The sequence below is a fragment of the Callospermophilus lateralis genome, chromosome 9, assembly GCF_048772815.1.
Source record: "Callospermophilus lateralis isolate mCalLat2 chromosome 9, mCalLat2.hap1, whole genome shotgun sequence".
Classification (NCBI taxonomy): domain Eukaryota; kingdom Metazoa; phylum Chordata; class Mammalia; order Rodentia; family Sciuridae; genus Callospermophilus; species Callospermophilus lateralis.
The window spans coordinates 20,491,078-20,512,695 of NC_135313.1; the positions used below are offsets into that span (position 1 = coordinate 20,491,078).

Below are 21,618 nucleotides of genomic sequence, written 5' to 3' on the forward strand. Positions count from 1 at the left end.
AAAATAATTACCCTGAAAATGAAAATCCCCATTTGGAGGGGTGGTTTGGGTCTGTTTGTTTTCTTTGACTCATTTTTTATTCCTTTTTTTTTTTTTTTTTGAGATGATGAGTAGATAAGCTGAAGATATTTCCACAAAGATGGAGGGATATTATGTGTGTGTGTGTGTGTGTGTGTGTGCGTGCACACGCTTGTTTGTGAAAGTAAGCTGCTGGTATGAGACTAGAACTAGAAATAATTATGTGGTTAATTGGATTCAGTTTAGATAACTACAGCTCATTAAGGCCTTAAATCTTTTTTGGTCTTCTTAGTAATAGAGTACTTTCTTTTTAAAATCAAATTATCTCTCAACAATTTCTTACTTCCTTCTGCCAGCACTGAGACACTGTTAATCCCTTGAAGCCAAAATTTGTCCTTGGCACCATTGAGAGAGGAAGCAAGAAGACCAGGTATGGCCTGGCTGGGAAGGAAGTGTGAATGCCAAGGATGGGTGATGGTAAAAGACTGTCTGGAAAGGACTCTTGCAAGAAAACAGAGAGCTGCCCAAATGCTATTTGACAAATATGCACAGAATTCAGATTGGCTTGTCTGTGAGCAATAATGGATTCTCTGGTCACCTGGGATCTTTGGAGGTCATCTTGCCAACCAGCCTGCCTGTACCAGATAAAGGGGAAATTCTCATATCATCCTGTAGAAAAGTAGAAATCCTAACACTCCCCTCACCCCCAGTCTCTCCTTCACAATCTTTGCTGATAAGAAGTTCTCCATGATAGGTCATTTTTTTTTTAATCCTGATACCAGGATACACTAATTCCACAACACCTTCCACCTCAGGCCTGGAGAATAAAGAAATCATTGCCTGCTGCCCTAAGGCAGAAGGCACTGGAATCTTCTAGAGTTTCCTAGCTTCTTCCTTCTATTCACCAACCCCACTTGAGTTTCTCCTTTGTCTCCTCCCTCCCCAAACCTCTATCAATCCAGATCACAGCTACACAAATAGTTGATCAATGTTATGGATATGTTTGGTTGTGCCCATAAAATTGGAAGAGTCTGTTTTTGAGAAGCCTTACTGTTAGCTGGTCTCCTAAATACGGGGAGTCCAAGAAGTGATAGAACCATTATCAACTACCTATCATTATAGACTACCTAGGATGGACATTGGAAATTTCCTACCTTCTTTGATATCCTTTTTTTTTCTTTTCCTCAATTCCAATGAACTTTTTCTACTCCTATGCCTATTCCTTCCCACCCCAATACACATAGGTTCCAGCTCTACCCTGTAGGAAAGTTCTGATTTCAAAGCTTTTGATCTTGTGGGCCTTCATAGTAGAACATCTACTAAACAAGTGGGTCTTTCCTTAGTTATATAGATTCCATCTCAGAGCAATCTTTACTTTGCTTACAAAAATCTCTGTTTATTAACTTTATCTTAAATGTCTTAATAACTTTGTCCTTCTGAGAGTGGGACCATGAAGGAGTGAAGAGAAAGGAAAACCCCATCCTGTTCTACTCTGCACACAGACATCAATTAATGGCCAATGAGCATTGCCTAGAAATAGAATCAGAGAAGGGGAATGAAGACCATCTCTTGAATCAGAATAGGAAAAGTAAGGATCTGATGGACAGGCTGCTATGGCTGGGACAAGAGACAAAAGGCATGTGACACCATCATGGGCAGAGATGATTTGGGTAAATCAGAGGCAACCTGGTGAAACTGAACTGGTTTGGGAGCCCTACTCTTTCATTTGTTTGAACAAGGAACCATCTCACCATGTGGGTATCTTTTTCTGTAATGGGGACAATTGTTGTTAGTTTTGTGGGTTTATTGAGGTAGCAGGTGGTATAAAACCTATGGAAGTGTTCTGTAGATCTGAGAAATGTTCTTAGCATTAGGATTATTACTAGCCAGAGGGTGTTAATAAGAAATAATAAGAAAGAAAGAAAAGTGATCAACATTGAAAGGAGGTGAGAAGGTAGGCTTAGAAGAGGGAGATCTGTCAAGCCCTATTGAACCCCTTAGATATCAGCCAGTATTTCCTGGGCACTTACTGTGTGCCAGGCATGGATCTAATTATAGTCTCTTACTACCCTCTTCTCTTGGTTTCACAGATGACTCATTTTATTTTAATGAAACCCTCTCTATACTCTCCCAGATAACTATTTTCTATCAACCTCAGACCTCCAATATCTCTTCCCCATCTTTGCTCTCAGCCCTGCGACTTTTCTGCATATTTTATCTAGAAAACAGAAGAAATAATAAATAAAACTTGCTGAATTCACGATTAATTCTTGGTTCTCATCCAACTTGACCCATGCACAACATTTGTAAGGCTGACGACTCCCTCTTTTCTTGAAATACTTTGCCTTCTTTCTTGACTTTAGGAGCATCACGTTCCCTACTTATCTTGCTGACCTTCCTTTCTCTGTCTTTTCTGCTGGTTTTCCACATCTCCTGACCTCTAAACACTGGCATCCCACCAGGATCAGCTCCAGGACCCCTTCCTTTTTTTACCCAAACTCACAGCTTTGATTACTTCATCCAGGCTTGTGGATTTAAACACCATCTCTATGCCAATAACTCTCAAGTTTCTATTTTGACCTCTCAGCTCCACTCCAGAAAAATATGCACTAGTGCTTATGTGACATCTCCACTTGGAGAGTGAATAGACCTTTCAAAGTTGACACTTCCAAAACTGAGCTCCCAATCTCTCCTTCAAAACCTATTCCTCCTTCAGTTTTCTCATTTCACCAAAAGGTAACCCTCCGTCTTTCCCAATACTCAGATCAAAATTAGTATCATCTTTGACTTTTCTGCTTTGCTTACATCTACTCCATTAGCACATCTTGACATCTAATTCTTCAAAATATATCCAGAAACTGACCATTTTTTCAGCATTTCTACTGCTACCATACTGGTCTGAAACATGACCATCACTTACCTGGATTATTGCAACAGTCTCCTGTGTCTGTGTTTTCTTGTATGTCTCTCCAGTCTGTTCCCAATAGAGCAGCCAATGCAATCCTGTCAAACACGGTCAGACTGTACCATTTGAAGGAGGTGAGAAGGTGGGCTTAGAGACAAGGAAATCTTCTATAACACTCTCTGCTTTTACATTCGTAATTTCTCATCTTAATAAATGCCAAGTCCTTAAGATGGTCCACAAGCCTTTTCTGATCTGTACCCACTTTTTTGATCCCTGTTATTACCTCATCCCCTATTCCCTTTCTTCTCACTCACTCTACTCTAGATACTCAAGCATCTTTGTTCCTAGAATATTCCAGGCATGATTCTGCCTCAGAGAATTTGCATGTGATATTCCCTCTGTCCAGAATTCTTGGCCCGGAGATATCTGCATGGTTTTCTCCCTTGCCTTTCTCAGGTCTTTACACAAATATCGCCTTTTGGCCAAGTCTTCCATAACATCCTGTTTAGCATTTCAATGTACCTCCTCCCTTGGGGTCCACTTTCCTTTTCTCTGTTTATTTTTCATAGCACATGACAGCATCTTGAGTACTTACGGTTTACTTGTTATATCATTTATTGACTATTTCTTCAAGAGAATTTCATCAATTCCATTCACTGCTCTGTGCCTAGCACCTAAAACAGAACCTGGAGCATAGTGGGTAAATATTGAATCAATAAAGGAAGATTGAACAGGGCCCAGAGATTTAAGTTTGCCCACGTCACATAGATTGTAAAAATCCTAGGTATTCCTAAGTCTGTCCAGGAATAGAGATAAGTTCTTAACCACCATAGTAGACTCAATAAGGGAATGTGACCCTAAACTGCACCACAATCTGGTGTTTCTGTAGTCTCCTTTGTTCTGATCTCCCAGAACTGCAAACTTCAGCATGGTATGCTGTCTTTGCTCCACTAGGCTGTATTTCTTTCTTTCTGCTCAGGGGCAGGAATGCCTGGAAGGGGAAGTCTTTAATTTACTTGCCATTGCCATGGCAACTCGGTAACCTAAGGACTACAGAAGTGAGTATTGCAGATTGAATCAGGCCAAAAAAATAAAAATAAAGCAAGTCCCAAATAAACAAAGAAATCTGTGAATGGAGAAGCAAGTGGAGTCTTGTACCTGCAGCTTGCTATGTCATTAACAGAGAAAAGAATCTATCCCATTCTCTCCTTCCTCCCACTGGATCAGGCACAGCCAAGGCAAGCAAGGGCTAGAGGATCACCTTGTCCTGACTCCTCCTTCTAGCATGACCTCAATCCAAGAGAGGTCTGCACTGTTCTGTTCAGCATCCCCAAAGAAGGGTCCCCAGATGCTCAGTATCCCAAGGAAACAGAAGACAGCCTTGGGCTACAAGTTAGGAGAACTCTATTCTGATCTCTTATCCTTGAAGAGCCATTCACCTAGAAAGTTCTTTAATCTTTACCATTCTCTCTTGCTATTTTGACCCTTTTCTTAAGGCTCCCTCCTTATGGATTTTACCTTAGAGTGATAGTAGGAAAATAAAATAGAGTTGTAGTAGAGAAAACTATAAAATTATAATCTAAATGTAAATTAGAATTGTTAACATTTTTAACAAGAGGACTTACTTGTGCCAGGCACTGTGTCAAGTTCTTGGCATGCTTGATCTCATGTAATCCATCTTTGGAGAAGGCAAGAATTATCTGCCCCAGAAAGATAAAGAAATAGAGCTTCAGAGAGGTTAAGAAGCTTGCCTAAGTTTGCACAGTTGGTAAGTAGTAAGAAGGCATTCAAAACCAAATTATCTCTTTCCCACAACCATGCTAGCCACTCCTCACATTGTGCCCCTTAGGGGGCAGGGGACTAGGGAGGATCCCATTTTTCTTGTCTTGGTCATTCCCAGGTAATCTTCCTCCCCAAAGCTCTGAGAAGTGCATTGAGGAAGTGTCTGGTGTCCTTTGCATTTAATGAACCCCCTTCAGCCTCAGAATTTGCTGAGCTTTGTAGACAAGATCATGGTAGTCCCCCCAGCCCAACAGCCAGAGCTTGGGAGCTGGACCAGAGGGGCATGTCCTTTCCTGTACCCTGGTGCCTATGCAGTGAGTAAACATACCTTTCACATGCATCTCTGATGGGCCCAGTTTGATGGATTATGTAAGAGAAGCCCAAATCCCAGAGGATTTGAAAATGATGAAGTGCCAAGCTGAGTGATGATGCAGGAGGAGAGACAGGTCTGGAGGGGCAGTTGTGGGAGGTTTGGCTGAGTAGCCTGATCTGGGCCAGGAATTGGGTGGATCTGGAAAAGAAACACAGGGAAGAGACCCGTGGCACAGGTGCAGGTGGGGCAGCAGGAACAGGGACAGAGATATGGTGAAGCTCAGATGCTGAAGTCAGAAGGGCCTGGCTGCCATTCTGTCTACACATCAGCTAGCTCTGTGACTTGACTTGAGATTTTTTAAGCTTGGCTTTTAATGGAGTTTACTGTAGAAACATCTGCATTAAGTCTACCTTGACTCTACAGGGTTGCCAGGCATTTCCTCTTCCATTATTCTGGAAGACATACATCTGACCACTAGAAGATGGGGAAAGGTCAGACCAGGCCCTTTAGAAGCCCTACGTGTTAAAAAGATTATATATCCCAAATATACATAAAAACATACTAAACAAAAAGTATAAAACTTGTATGAATGCCAAGGTTAAAGTACATTCTTTCCTTCACTCCCTGTATACATCCAAAATCCTGGATCACATTTTTCATTAAATCTAAACTTTTTCTAAAACAATTTTGGCATTCTTGCTTTTTTAATATCTGATGAGATCAAGCCTATTCAGGGTGGTCTGGCCACAGACGCTTTTTAATATCTGTAGTGCCAGAAGCAAGTCCCCATTTTGCCTTCTGGATTGTCCAGCCCAAGGGAAAGTTGGGGGTGGGAGAATGAACAAATCACTTCAGTGGAAGCAACGCAGCCCTGGGCTCTTGGGCCTTTAGCCAGACAGTGGGCCAGGCCAGGTCATCTTCCTCCTTCTTCAGGTAGGTATCTGATGTTCCTCAGCCATAGCCAAGATGGGGAGCCCAGGCTGGGTTTTCAGTTGTGCCCAGCCAGCAGGCCTTCCTGGCTTTTCCTACTTGGTAAGCAATGAGCGTAGACTTCACTGTCGCTTGGCACCGTTTCCAGGGACCGGAAGTAATGTCTTTTACCTGATCGGCAATTTGACATGGCTGTTTAACAACCCGATTAATCAAACCCAGCTCATCCTGTTAGAATTAATGAGCCTAGGAAATGCGGCCATGAATAACGAGGGCTTTCGCCCCTCCTCCAGCACCTCCCCCCACTACCTCCCTCGTATTTCATTCTCAGAGCCATAGAACAGCCACTCCATACCAAGGACTGTTAGGCCCCAGTAGGGATCAAGACTGGCCAGCTATGAGGGTATCTCCTGCCTTTCTTCCCCCAGACACTATAGTTGCCCACTGGGATCTAGAGGTTGCCTCTTGGTCATCAGACAGATATGCATATGTTCAGCTGTCAAAGTTGTACTGAGGGTCTCACTGTACCAGGCACTGCACTAGGTGCGAGGAATGCAGACATGAATAAAATATTGTCCCTGTGAGGGAGTCGCAGTGTAGTGACCTAGACACAAATGAGGGAGTGCCATGACAGGGGGTATGGGCAGGGCCTAGAGCCACAGCAAAAGGGAGCCTGTCAATATTGGAGGAGCAGAGTGTGGAACTCGGGAGGGTTCCATGGAGCTGAACACCTGAACATTTCTGCCATCAAATTCATTCATTATACATGTATACAGGGAGTGATAAGGCACTGAAAAAGGCATAAGATGAACATGGTTCCCATTCTCACAAAGTGGGAAGTGCAGAAACCCTGAGTAGACACTGATTTATCTTTTCATTTACTCAAACCACAAAAAGCTGTTGAGGACCTTCTGGTGTAGAGCTTGGTACCAGGGGAAACAAGTACAAAGATGTACACATTACCCCTGCCTCCCTGAGTCATTTAGTGCATAGAGAGGTATATGCAGACACATATAGTTATGTGCTAAGTACTCTAAAAGGGATATGCCAAAGTCACTTAAAGATATGCATATGACACTAGAAGATCAAAGTACTGGCTGTGGTTGTAGCTCAGTGGTAGAGCCCTTGCCTAGCATGTGTGAAGTACTGAGTTCCTTCCTCAGCACCACATTTAAAAAAAAGATATAAAAAATACAATAGCATTTAAAAATAAAAGATCAAAGCACTAACTCAACCTAGAGAGGTCAGGAATTACTCCCCATAAGAGGTAGCATTAGAATCATCTTGATGACAGAGTAGCAGTTTGACAGGTAGACCATGTAGAAAAGGACTTTTTAGCTCTTATCCAGGCCAAGGATAGGTTTTTGAGTGACAGGAGTTGGAAGGGAAAGATGATTCCAGAAATTTTGGAAGGAAATGGCTGGTTCTACAATCTGCAGCAAAGAACAAGATTCAATATGCAAATGGAAATCTAAAACTTAGAGACCAGGAGATCCTGGACTTACTTGTTCATTACTGGGAACAAGATGTAGTTACATGAATGGCGAAATTTCCATATTTGAAGGGATGTGGCTCAAGTGGCCATATCTCAAACACACCAGCATGGGGTTTAGGGATTGGGTTGTACACAGCTTCTCAGGGATCCTTTGATAGGAGTGAGGCATTTATTTTAGCTGGATCTAAAATAAATAAACTGGGGGTGGAGGCATGAAGACCAAAGGAGGAGGAGGCCATGAGCAAGGTTGAAGAGTTGGTAGCCCCAACTGCTCAAGTTTCTGGGAAGGTAAATGAAGGAGCTAGGAGAATGGGGATTTAGTGATCAAACATGGTGGACCCTGAGCTAGGAGGGAGAAAGAGAACAGACAAAGGTAAGCCAGATCAAAAGAAGGAGGGGAGAGAAAAGGAGCAGTGAGGCTCACGGAGACCCTTTAAGGTCACCACATCAGGTGGTGTAGAGACACAGGCTTCAGTCATGGCCATCTGAGATATCACAGGGAGCTCTGAAGAATGAGCCCAATTCTCCAGCTCACTCATAAGGGTTCCAAATCTGGACACCATCTAGCTTGGCTAGGTCCTTTGTGTCCCTGCTTCCTGTGCCCTCTGGCTGGTCTTTTGCCATTTTTGCCAAGACTGACTGGAGTGATTCAGCCTTCAGCAAGGGCACTGGCTCAACCTCTGAGGTTCCCAGGGTTCCCAGGATGCAGGCCTATTCCATATTTTTCTTACTTGAGAGACTTCATTGAAGAACTTAGGTTTCTATGCATTGGCCTCAGGAGAATGCCAATGCTTAACACAAGACTCTACATCCAGGCAAAACGACCCTCACAACATGTTTTAAAAACCTGCATTCCTTGTTAACATTAGACTATTGAGAGGTTTTACATAAAGATTCCCTGAAGGAATGAGGGTGCAGTTCAGTGGTAGAGTTCCTTCCTAGTATACATGAGGCCCTGGGTTCAATATCCTACACACACATATGCACACACAAGACTCCCACCAGACTGCACATCTACAGCTGGAGTTGATGACAGTTGTCCTTCAAACTTAGACCTGAGCCCTCCAATTCACACCAGCTGTCTTCCCTCACTTCTGTTGCCTTTCTGGCCTGGAAGGCATTTGAGTTCAAGACCCTGGAATAGGCTTTGAAAGGGAAATTCAAGGAGCCTGACACCCCTTTTGGACTGCAGAGGCTTCCACAGAAACTAACCCACTCATGTTCATAGCAACCTAGGACTTGGGCAGTACAAGAAATTCTTACCAATTAGGGACAGGGTCTCCCCGAATTGGCAGTGGAGCTGACTGAAGCTGCTTGGCCTCCATGGTGGGGATGCTGGTGCTAGGGCCTCCACTGTGGAGTCTAGTTACTCCAGATAAAGCCTGTGGTCTGGTCGTGATGGCCTGGTCTAACCTACCTGGGTGGCTCAAACCAGTGTTCCAGGTCCATCCACCCATCTCTTCCCCAGACTCAGGCTCAGGCCTGACCACCCTCTGCCTCTCTCCCTGCAGGGGGAGCTGTTGAGCCCGTGCCGCTGCGATGGCTCAGTCAAGTGCACGCACCAGCCGTGCCTCATCAAATGGATCAGCGAGCGGGGCTGCTGGAGCTGTGAGCTGTGCTACTACAAGTACCACGTCATTGCCATAAGCACAAAGAACCCTCTACAGGTGAGCCTGGGGCCTGGGGCGGAGTGGGGAGGGCACTGGAACCAGGGGCCTCCACCCTGGCTGCTTCCTGGAGCAGCTTGGAGTTCAGGGGAGGCCTGCCAGCAGGAGGTAATAAAAGATTTAAGTTTTTTTTTTTTTCTCTTAAGCATCAGCAATAAGAGGAAGGGACGGGACAAGAGGGAAATAGATGTAGAAGGAAAGGAGCCAGGAGAATCTGATGGGAGAGAGAGAATAGGACAGACAGTGGGTGAATTGAAGAATGGTGAGCTAAATCCAGTGGTGCACACCTGTAATCCCAGCCGCTTGGGAAGCTGAGGCTGGAGGAGCCAGCCTCAGCAACTCACTGAGGTCCTAAGCAACTTATCAAGACCCTGTCTCAAAATAAAACATAGAAAGGGCTGGGGATGTGGTTCAGTGGTTAAGTGATCCTGGGTTCAATCCCCGGTACAAAAAAAAAAAAAAAAAAAAAAGTGAATAGGGAAAGAAAGGAAGAAGGAATTCAAGAAAGAAAGAGCTAGGAAGAAAGAGAGAAATAAAAAAAGGAGGGAGGGGAAACAAGGAAGGAAGCGAAGAAAGGCTAAAAGGCAGAAGAGAGCAAGACATGGGGAAAAGACAGGGTGGGAAGGGCAAGAAGGGCCGAGTTAAGTCCAGGGCTGGAAAAGAAGAAATAGCAGCAAGAAAACTCAGCAGCCCTTTTCAAACTTTAATGTAACTGGAATTTTGTCAAAATGCCAACTAAGATTCAGTGGGTCTGAGGCAGGGCCTGAGAATCTGCATTTCTTACAAATGATGCTGTCGCTGCTGGCTCAAATCACACTTCCTGTGACAAGGAACAAAGAGAAAAATGGAGAGGAGACAAGAGAGGGAGGCAGAGAAGAGAGGGGAAATAAGGAAGGAAGGAAGAAAGAGAAAGGGACAGAGTAGGAAAAGGCCACCGGGAGAGGAGAGGGTAGGCAGGGCCAGAACTGGGTCACGCCTGCCAAATGGATTCCAGCAGAACTCAGGGCCCCCCTGCCCATTGTCTCCCCTCCTGCCCTGCCCTGATGCATTCATCTTCTCCCAAGGAGGTAGCAGGCCCTGCGCCACCCTTGCCAATCCCCCCAATCAAGCAACTCTCCCTGCAGGGTGCACACACACACATAGAGAGCTCTTTTGCTTCTGGAAATACCTCCACATATGCAGGATCAGCCAATTAAGCTGCCACATAATCAATTAGCCAGCATGACAGTGAGGATGGGGACTTTGGTCTCCAGGCACAGATTCCTCCTCCTCCTCTCTGAGGGGGCAGAGAGAGAGAGAGCCCTGGGAGCTGGGGTTCAGCAGTGATGGGTGGGGTAGGGCCTTTGCATGAGGCATAGTTTGAACCCCTGAAATGTCCAAGGCTTTTTATTTTAAACCCTGTAGAGTTGTCCATGAGGTACTCCCTGGAATGAATGAGAAACACACACACACACACACACACAGAGAGAGAGAGAGAGAGAGAGAGAGAGAGAGAGAGAGAGACTATCATATGTGCATGTAGCAGGGTGGGTGTCTTTCCAGCATCTCCCCTCTTTCCTTCTTTCTAAGAGAACTCCACTGTGGTGGGGTGTTTCTGGAAGGTGGCATTAAAAGTCTCAGGCACCTCAGCTCTTAATGGTGAGCCACAGGGTCAGAATGAGAGGTGCCCCTCCCTGCCACTGCTCCCATCTTCAGCCATTTGCTTCAAAATCTTGAAGTGTCTTAAAATAGCAGTGTCACGAGACAGCTGATTCCAAGTCCTCTGGGTGCTGGCGGAGGTCTGAGTGCGTTAACCATCCCTTCCTTTGCAGCTGACTCAAGCCTCAAGAAAGGTCAGATCCCAAATTCATCAGCCCAGCACAAAGTACCCCCTCTTGGCTCCACCCCTAGCTCACATAATGAAAAGCCATTCAGGACTAGCCTTTTCCTAAGGGTGAAAAAGAACAGCTTATTCTCATCATGTAAGTCAGATAAGCAAGTGGAAGCGTTGGCAGTAATGGCCTATTAATCCATTCTCAAGTTACTACCCTGCCTTCAGTTGTGAGTTTCTGGACCCCGATGACCCCTCTGGTTCTGTTGGTTCTTAGCATTGGTGTGTGCTCAGTAAATGCTGTTTCCCTTTCACAGAAGAAGTAGTTGGACTAGAAGTTGTGTTGTGTGGTTGTGGCCCAAACTGTCCCACTTATGTGACCTGGTCTCCTCTGGCCTATCCACATATGAGACAGCTGCCTCCTCAGCCTCAGTGGACAACCTCTGCACCCACAAACTGGCAGCTTCATCTGTAGAACAGGATGGGGCTGGCAGCTCTGATCACAAGCAAGCAGAGTAAAGGGTCTGCTCTCTGAGGGTCATGTTCCTTCTAGGTCTCTTGGGTCTCTCAGCTCCTGGTTCGTGCCACATACAAAGCTATAGGAAATAGCACCACTGTTCACCATGCAGCAGTATCTCAGTGACTGTCTCTCTGAAAGCAATGTTTCCAGCCAGATTAACCATAGGAAAGGAGTCACAGCATACCTTGTGGGTCTCAAGTCTCCATGGCTGCTACACCTAAACTGCAATTATAGCAGACCTCCCTTTTCCATGATTTTCCTTTCTGTGGTTTCAGTTAACCATGACCAACTGCAGTCCAAAAATTTAAAATGGAAAATTCCAGAAATAAATAATTCATAAGTTTTAAATTGCATCCCATTCTGAGTAGCATGATGAAATCTCACGCTGTCCTGCTCCATCCTGCCTGGGACATGAATCATCCCTTTGTCCAGAGTATTTACACTGAATATGTTACCTACCTGTTAGTTACTTAGTAACTGCCTCAGTCATCAGAACAACTGTTGTGATATCACACATAGTGCTTGTATATAGAATTCAGTACCTGCTGAGGTTTCAGATATCCACTGGAGGTCTTGGATTGTACTCCCCTTGGATAAGGGGGGACTATAGTATATTAATAAATATGTAGTTAGTGCTTATTAGGTGCTTGTCAGTGTTCTAAATATTCTTATATATTGCCTAATTCAATCCTGAAAACAACCCAGTGAAGTGGGTACTGTTATTCCCAATTTACAGATGAGACAATGGAGGCCCAGAGAGATTTGATGGTCTTCCCAAGTTTGCATAGTAATTAAGTGGTAGAACAGGGTTGCTATCTGAAGATACTCCTGGGCTCAGGCTCTTAACCTGTCCACAGAGTGCCCATGCACCCTGAGGACTACAACTGTCTTCACAGGCTTATCTGTTTTTGCTGAAACAATACACTGACTTGACAGTTTTTTCATTTAACCCTCACGATACTCTAGAAAGCAAGAAGGACCAATTATTTCTATTTTTATAGAAAGAAAATTGATAGTCTTCATGACTTATTGGCTTCTCACTCACACTCAGCAAGTCTGAACAGAGCTCAACTAGAATCAGGTCATCTGACCCCTGCTCCACGCCCCTATCTGTTATATGTACGGTCTTCCTGCTCTAGCCCTTGGTCTCTCTATTCACTTGTGCAGCAGGACAGGGATGGAGATGGAGATGATATCAGGGTGTCTGGTGAAGCAGAGCCCGCACCACTGACACCCTCTCCCCCTCCCAGCCTTCCTTTGAGATTTCAGAGCTCTCTCCTTGGAGTGGCTTCCCCCACGTCCCTGTGGGTGTCACATGGAAGGCATAGGAGGAGAGTTCTTATCCATAGCACCCCAATCTGTTCCCTCATCATGCTTCACACTGAGGTCAGGAGCCCTGTTAGGCTCCTAGGTTCTGCAGGTGACTTAGGGGTGGTAGAAGAGGTCAGGGATGAGGAAGGGTTTTTTGCCTCTATATTTGGGGCTCTTGAAGTCTAGAGGAATAGAACAAGTTGAGGTTTACTGATGCCTCAATGGTAGATCACTCAGGAGCTCTCCCTCTGGCAGTGGGGCAGACCCTGGGGAAAGAATTTGTTGTTCACAAGAGAGGTCTATGTGATAGGGCCATCTTCTGGAAATCTCCTTTGTTTTGTGTAACCCTAGGCTGGGAGATGCAGTGGGAAATTTAAAGGCCCAATTCCCTGTAATGGGATGCTATCTCTATCATTAAAGGTCAAGGCCAATGTCCTACATTTGGACTAGCAAGTGCAATGTTTCCCAATGGTTACGATTTCTCAGGAGGCCACTGGCCAGTGCCTGTTCCAGGTCATGGAAGGCAAAGCGAGGGCTCCCTGTTCGCAGGAGCTGGGCCTGTCCTCTTGCTCAGATGGCAATGCTTCCTGGGGGTATTCCCAGTAGGGCACTATCCAATCAGGAGATCTCCTTGCCTCCACCTTCCCAAATCTGATCCTGTCAGCTATACCTAAAAACCATTCACGCATTACATGTACTCTTAGGCAAAGTCCTAGATCTGTACACATTTTACAAAACTCTGCATGGTCTTCCCTTTCGCCATTGTCTCACCTCAGTCTCTTGCTTCCTCCCCTCCATTCACTCTGATCTCCATCCAGGTTTTCATACATATTGTGCCTTCTTCTGAACAGGGCCTTTGCACATGCTCTTGCCTCTGCTTGGGATACTCTTTCTTCCTCTATTTGCCTAGTAAACTCCTACTCAGTTCAAGCATCATCCTACGGGAAGTCAAATGCCCTATCACAGGCTTTCCCAATACCATGTACTTCCTTTTTTACCCGAGATGAATCATAGTTGTAAATTTACAGGGCTGTCTATGCTTCCTAGACTGTGAGCTTCATTGGGTAGGGGTGGGGTGTGACCTTGTTTTTGCCTAATGCTTTATCTCTGGCACCTAGAACAGTGGCCAGACACATGGAAGTTACTTAACACATAGTCGTTGAGTGACAACATAAATAAATAAGCCCCAAACTGAACTCTAACTCTTGGCTTATTTAAGTAAGTACTGCCTGGACCTGCTGTGGAATCATAAAATTCCTTCAATTCAGTACAGTACTTTTTCTGTAAAAGAAAAAGAAATATTAGTATTAATATACATTCAGTAAATTATAAACTATTTTTCTTATTTCTCCCCCATATCCTGTTTTCTCCTTACCTATTGAATTGATAATCTCTAGCGTGTATATTAAATGGCATGCAGGGTGGTGTTGTAGAAACAAAACAGGCAGGAGAGAGACCTGTGCCCTTTCAAAATCTATTTGTGGGAAAATAAGATTCTGAGGCCCTGAATCACCACCCACACTTAGTCTATTTTCATTTTCTCCTTCCATTTCTCTGTCTGTTTAATAATCAAATATATAAGGATCTCCTTCTTAGCTATGCCTGCCCAGAACTTTCTCCTTTCAAAATTTGTGATCATTTCATGGGATGTGGTTTTCCTCTGCATCAAAAGTACAATGTAAAATTGCAAAAATATTCATTGTAATACAAGTTGAGAAGCTCTAATTTAAATCCAATATCAGAAGTGAGCTGTTAGAGCAGAGGGTGGAAGAAGGATGAAAATGGGTAAGGGCATCCAAGCAACAGCTAACCTGCCACTCTCTCCTTCCCAGTGGCAGGCTATCTCTCTGACAGTCATCGAGAAGGTTCAGATTGCGGCCGCCATCTTGGGTTCCCTCTTCCTCATCGCCAGTATCTCTTGGCTCATCTGGTCGACCTTCAGTCCCTCAGCAAAATGGCAGCGCCAAGACCTCCTCTTCCAGATCTGCTACGGGATGTATGGCTTCATGGACGTGGTGTGCATAGGTGGGTCTGTGGTCTTGTCTTCAAGGGAGGTGGGGAGCCATATGCTGATGAGGTGGCCAGAACCCTCAGGATCCCATCCCCTGGGAAGTCAAAGCAGAAATGGCTCCAAGTTCAAGACCTGTGAGCTCAGGAGAGGCCACAGCTAGATAGGAGAGGGAGGAAGCAGGACAGGGAAGAAAGATCAAAACATATTCAAGTAAATCTGTCTTGCCCAGCTGAAGACAAGGATAAGGAGGCTTGCAGGTAAGATTTGAGAGGTCAGTTGGTCAGTCCATCTGCCTCAGGCAGGCTGTGGAAAGCCTCTTCTCTGTTATGTGCCCCTTGGCTGTCCTGCCATGACAAGGGATATTTATACAATTCCATTCTCTTCCCAGCAAAATGCTCAGAAATAGCTGTCATGGTATTTGCCTCACTCCTCCCCCAGTTTATATAATCCTACTCCAATGCCCTAAATTTCTCCAATCCAGTGATTTTCAAATTGTGTGTAGTGCTGGGGTTTCATACACAGGTCCAGAAACCATCTTTGAAAGTAGGAAATAGAATGCTACACAGACAGGTTCTGAATCCTCACCACTGCTTCACCCTGAGTTTTTGTACTTTTATCTATTTACATATATTTCTGTTTCAGGAAAGATTTTGTTTAAAAAGCTTTGATGTTTTGGAAGAATTTGGAATCCATTGCTTTACTTCTTGCTTCTTCTCTTACCCTGTCATGTTCCTTTTCTCTTCTACCATGACTAGTGGAGGGCTGAGTCCTTTTTGTCCCAATAGATAATTATGGCTGTCAACCTCAAAGGATTGGTCCAAGCAACTGAGGAGGTAGAGAAGTGCCCTGGCTTTTCTGAGTGAAATGAAGCATGAGTAAGCCCTGGCTATACCTCCCAACCTGGAATGCTTGGTATCCCCTATGTAACAGGACTGGGAGCATTAGCATTCCATGATTGTCTTCTCTGGGCACTAGTGTGTGTATTATATTAAATATACTCTGCTTCTCTGTTTGGCAGGAAAACATCTATTAGTTAGAATTTGGCTAGGATAATGTTGATGTGAGTTTCTTTGGGGTTCTTTAATATTAGGAATCAGAAAGACCAAAAGACTGGCATACTGATAGCAACAGCTGCAGACCAGTGATGTTAGAACTTGTGAATTTATCTAAGCCATCTTTCTGCCTCTCTATGCTAACGAAATCAATATATCAACCCCAAGTTCAAGAGCCTTGTAATTATGGCCCCTGTGCAGTGAGAGAAACAGACAGCCCAGGTGTGAAGGACTGTGGAAAAGAAAAGACTATGAATAGGGAGGAATTTGACATTGATGCATTCAAATCTACTTTCCCATCCCATACTCTACTCTCCCTACTCCTGCTGAGGTCTGGGTTGTTAATGCCAAAAGCCAGGTGTCTCCATATGGAGGATTATGGCAGCTCTGGCATGGAGGTGAGATCAGTAGAGGGGCTTCCTGTGGGAGCTCCTCCAGCTGCCCTTCATTCTCCTTCAGGTAGACATTAGATCTGTTCCTGAGGTGTGCTTCTATGATTTTCCTGTCACGTAGTGTATTAGTTAAGTTTGGCTGCAGTAACAAAAAAATTCCCTCAAATCACAGTTTCTTCAACAAACATTTCCCATTCATGGGTTTGTCAGGTAGTTAAGACTCTGCTGGTGGGCTGGTGTTGTAGCTCAGTGGTACAGCACTCACAGCACATATGAGGCACTGGGTTTGATCCTCAGCACCACATAAAGATAAAAAAATAAATAGATAGATGGATAGATAGATAGATAAAGGTATTGTGTCCATCTACAATGAGAGAGAGAGAGAGAGAGAGAGAGAGAGAGAGAGAAAGTGATTGACTCACTTTAAAATAAAATTAAAAAGAGAGAGAGACTCTGCTGAGCTTGGCTTGGTTTAGCTGCTGGCTATGCATTACATTCAGGCCCACTCCCAGTGTCTACTCATGTTGGGACCTGGGCTAAAGGAGCTGAGACTACTAAGATTAAGATGTGCTCTTCTAGCCAAGTGCAGAAGTACAAAAGGATTGGTGGAAATTTTCTCAAAGCTTCTGTTTATAACTAGAATACTGTCCCTTCTGCAGACAGCTCAATGGCCAATGCAACCACCAAAAAGCCCAATGTCAATAGGGTTGTACGGCAGAGAAGTATGCTTCTCCTCACCCAGGGACAGTGTGGCTGAGAGAGATGAGCATAAATACTGTCTACCGCTTATAGTGTCACAGATTACAGGATTGCTTTGAACATAGAAGAGACTATGCGGTCAACCAGAACAACTCTCTTGTTTTGCAACTGAGAGACATGGGGTTCAGAGAAGTGAAGTAATCAGCTCAAGGTACTTGGCTGAGCTTAGAAGCAAGGTTGACTCATAGTCCAGTTTTCTTTCCATTGGCCCTCTTATATCAGGTATCAGGAGTCTCAAGGCTTCCTTTATGTGATACTTACAGATGCCACCTATGCCCTGTGACTTCAAGTATACCTGACCCTGTTTTATAGAGGGAGCCACCTCCCTGGGGCTCTGAGCCACAGCGCTCCTGCTTTGGCCTATATGGGGCTCTGGTCTCTCTTTCTCCCAGCATCTCTCTGAGCAGGGTTCCATGCCACTACTTCCTCCTCTGTCTCTTGTTTGGCTCCTCTATCCCTGCCTGCCTTCCCTCCAGCCAATTTCTATCTCTCTAACTCTTTCTCTTCTGGTATGCATGTGACCCTGAGTCCTTTATTTTCTGGGATGAACACTGAGAGTTCTCACATTATTTCTCCTCTTCCCTGCTTTTAGGAAAGAATAATTTCCGAGGACACAAAGCCATATAATCTATCCACTCTGCTCAGATAATCCAGTGACAGTTTGGAAATAACCATGGGGTAGGAGGGGAACACATAGGGACCCTAACAGCTTTTGGTGATCTTACCAAAAGATCAGATAATAGATTGATGTATAGAATATTTCTATCACTTTATTAGTTATAATTGTAGTTAATTCCATCTCAGAGCATGTCCTTAGGAGCAAGGACTATTCTTCCCACCTTTCAGACTGAAACTCTGAGACTAAACTCTGAGACTAAATGTAAGGTGGCATGTCTATCTTAGGCTGAGTCAGGCAGCAAAGTGAGACTCTCGGCTTTGTGTTTTCCTAGAAGAACTGTCTGTCCATAGGAGAAAATGCTAGGAGATGAAATAAACAGAGAGTGATACAGCAGATACTCTCTGTGATATGTGGCCTAGAGAAGGGAGTAGGAGATGACAGGCTGTAGTCAGAACCCACAGATTCTTGTGGTAGTTGTGATGATGGTAATGATAATGACGTTGACAATGATCCATGGTGACAATGATGGTTTTGAGGGGGAAATTCAAGTAGCAGTTATTTCCTCTTCTGCAGTGGTCTGACCCATAGAGTAAAAACACATAGCACTATACAAGTGAGTATAAAAATATCTGCTTTTTAGGGACTTTCTGGGGGAACAATCTGGCGAGACTGCTATGCCCACTAGAGATCTTTATTTCAACTGAACATTCAGATCCTCAGGGTCCGCTAGAGAGCACATTGGGCATTGGAGTCATTGAGAGAAATGTAAGGTGGCATGTCAAGCTTACCTCTGCAAGGGAGTTCTTGTCGCACTCCACACCCTGCCCAGGGCTCACCTCTTGGCTCAAGAACAAGGAGATGACAGCCATCAGGTGGGTGCATGTCCAACTGAGCAAAGTTTCCAGGTATGCCTGGAAATGTTGGTTGAAAAATGTTGAGTGAAAGAATCCTTATCCATAGACACAAACTCCTTGGGTAGTGGAGCAGTTCAGTACCTGGATAATTATCACCAAGAGACAAGAAGATGAGTCTAGCTCTGTATTAGCTCAAAAGGCTGAACCAGAGAAGAGGAATAAAACCATCTGCTGTTAAGATTCTATGGACTTTATTTTTGCAGGTATCAGGAGCAATTTATCTATTCCTCAAGGTGGCTAAATGGCCACAGATAGAAAAGAATATGAGTAAACATAAAATGGCTTCTTTTGATGAATCCTTAAAATATATATATACCTTTTCTATTGGAGTTGTATACCAAGGGAGAGATCACAAGAGTGGGTAGGACTCTGAGGTGAACTCTACCAGGAGCTAACAGCAGATACTATCTACCATGAAGCCAAGAGGACGCAGAGGCTGGAACATGGCCTGCTCGCTGCTCAGGAAACATGTCAGCTGTCTTCCCTGGTGACTTCCAGAACGACCAGTGGTCAAGAAGACCCCATCATAGCAATAACCCTAAAATGGTTGCCAGGAAGGTCTGGGTTCCCTACTTGTTGCAGCACACCTCCAGGTTTGAGGTTAATGGCTCTGAACTTGGTCATATAAGAGGGTTGGGCATTTAGTGATATAAGCTTCTCCTATAGATAAAGCATCTCTTGGCTTAGAGTTCTAATTTCCTGTACTAATGCATGTCACTATGAAAGCCTATATAAGTTGTTGAGGACAAAATGAACTACAAAATTCCTACAAGAAAATGATGAAGGATACAACAATCCTAAAAGATAAGCAGGGTAAGTACTATGACCCATGTTTAACAGGAGAGGAAAGGCTTAAAGCTATTGTTCTCCAGGTCATACCTAAGCAAATGGTGGAGCTGAGGATGGGATCAAGAACCTCTGGCTCCAATTCCGGGGCACTTTTTATGCCAATTTTATCTCTGAGTGTTCTGTGAAGTTGCCTCCAGCAATCAAAGGATACCCCCAACCCATGCACTGCTGTAACAGAGGAGAGCGTGGGTAGAGACGGGAGGAGAGAAGTTGGCCCAGTAATTGCATGTAGTAATCAGAACTTCAGTGAACCCCAGCTGCTCCTGTCTTGTGTTCAGGGTTCAGGAGGTTAACCATTGTCACACCTCCTTTTGAATCAGTGCTATTTGGATGCCAACTGACAAAGAGGCTTGAGAAATTGAGATGAAATTTAGATGGCTTATCTGGTGTTGAAAGGTACTTGGGGTCCAGGAAGCTAAGTCTACTGCTTACCAAGAACTTGGGAAATCCATCCATTCATTCAAAAATATTTGTTGAAAGCCAGGCATGTTGGTCTGTGCCTGTGGTTCCTGTTACTCAGGGTGCTGAAGTAGGAGGGTGTTTTGAGCCCATAAGTTCAAGACTAGCTCAGGCAATATAGAGAGACCCTATCTTAAACAAACAAAAATATATATTGAAAGGGCCCTGGCAGTGGCTGTAATGGCTGAGTTGTTAAGACATTGGACTCAAAGGGCCCTGGCAATACACACTCAAATAAGAGAGTAGTCTACTCTTGAGGAGCTTATGTTTCATAGGGAAGGTGGAGGAGGCAAAAACTGGTCCTCAGGCAAGAGCTGTAACTGAGGTCCAAACACAGGATGAGTGAAAATGAGATAAAGAATTTGAGTCAGAGGGATTAGGATGGTCACATCCATTCATTCAGTAACATTTATAGCTGCTTTACAGTCCCTTGCCTACAAGGAGCTCACTGTCTAAAATTACATCACAAGACAGAGGTTTTACCTGGCAGAACAGAGAGCAATCAACTTTCTCTAGGGGGAGTCACAGGAAGCTTGTCAAAGGAAGAAACCCTATCCTTAAAAGTAGTTTCCAATGGTTAAGTTTATATAGAAGAGGGAGAACACTCCAGGCAGAGGGAGTATAGAACAGAAAGGGTTAACAAAGCATGCTCAGGAAACTTCTGATGGGTTTGTGTGTCTCAGTGCATGCACCAGGGTGGGAGGTTGGCAATGGGCAACAAGTTGGGAGGTTGGCAGAGGCTGAATTCCAGAGTCATGAATCATGTGTTAAGAACTCAGACTTTACCCTGATGAGGGTGGAGAAGCATTGATAAAGTTTTACACAGAAAGAAGTTTGATCAGATGTGTGTTTTAAACCTGTAATGCTGGTAACTGGGGGGACAATGGATCAGAGCTAAACAGACTGAAGATAGGAGAGACCAGTTGGGAAACGCCTATAATAGTCCAAGCAGGAAGCAAAGAGATGCAATGCAGTGGCAGACGGATAGAAGTGTAGGGGTGACCTTGAGATGCAGCTAGGATGTGGACCCCTTCCAAGAGAGTGGGAGCCCCAGGGTTCTGGCTTGAGTGGAGATTATGCACAACAGCTGAGCATGAGAAGGGGTGAGCAATGGGCAGAACAAAGAAGATCCAAGGGGTATGTCTCTGGCAAAGGCCACAAAACAAAATGACCATCTTAAGCTTAAAATCTAGGCAGAGAGACAAGAACCACTTCCTCATCCAAGAGTTTGCAGTAGAGAGAAACAAGACACATGGAGTACATTATGGGCTGCAGAGAGGAGAAGGCAGTGCCAGGAGAGTTATCTCTGTGGGGGAAGAAAGGGAGTGGGCTTGCCATAGAACCCAGGGGGTTCCCTCCTGTGATGAGGAAGATGTTGAGGGCATCAGGCCAGTTCTGGTGAGGGCTGGTGACCAATGGGTAATGGGGGAGGTGATAAGGGAGGGATAGGAATCTGTAATGCATTTCCAGCTTTCTGTCAGCAGGTTGATTAGTTCTGCAGACAGATTTTGAGGCCAAATAGTAAGAAGTCCTTGAAGCTGTGTGTTTTGATGAAATGATATTTGTAGGAGGAGGGTGGCTAGGGACAAAGAACTGGGGACATTAAACATTTAAGGGCTGGATGGAGACAGAGAATGAGAAAAATAGATGGGACCAAACTCAGAGTGGTGGGTTCCAAACAGGTAGAAGTGGTGCTACAGAATAGTCTAGGGCCAGGGGCCACATCTCACTCAGTTTCTCACTAACCTTGTGACCATGAGTGATTTACCCAACCTCTCTCTGCTTCCCTTTTCTCATCTTTGAAATAGGATG

General features: G+C 44.5%; 1 protein-coding gene across 1 annotated transcript in view; it reads left to right on the forward strand.

The window, feature by feature from the left end:
• The window catches only part of Marchf4 (membrane associated ring-CH-type finger 4), a 98,975-nt gene that overhangs the window by 65,662 nt on the left and 11,695 nt on the right, over nucleotides 1-21,618 (forward strand). The window contains exons 2-3 of the mRNA XM_076866512.2: nucleotides 8,955-9,110; nucleotides 14,584-14,776. Of these exons, the coding sequence (XP_076722627.1) occupies nucleotides 8,955-9,110; nucleotides 14,584-14,776 (349 nt within the window). The remainder of the gene's footprint in view (nucleotides 1-8,954; nucleotides 9,111-14,583; nucleotides 14,777-21,618) is intronic.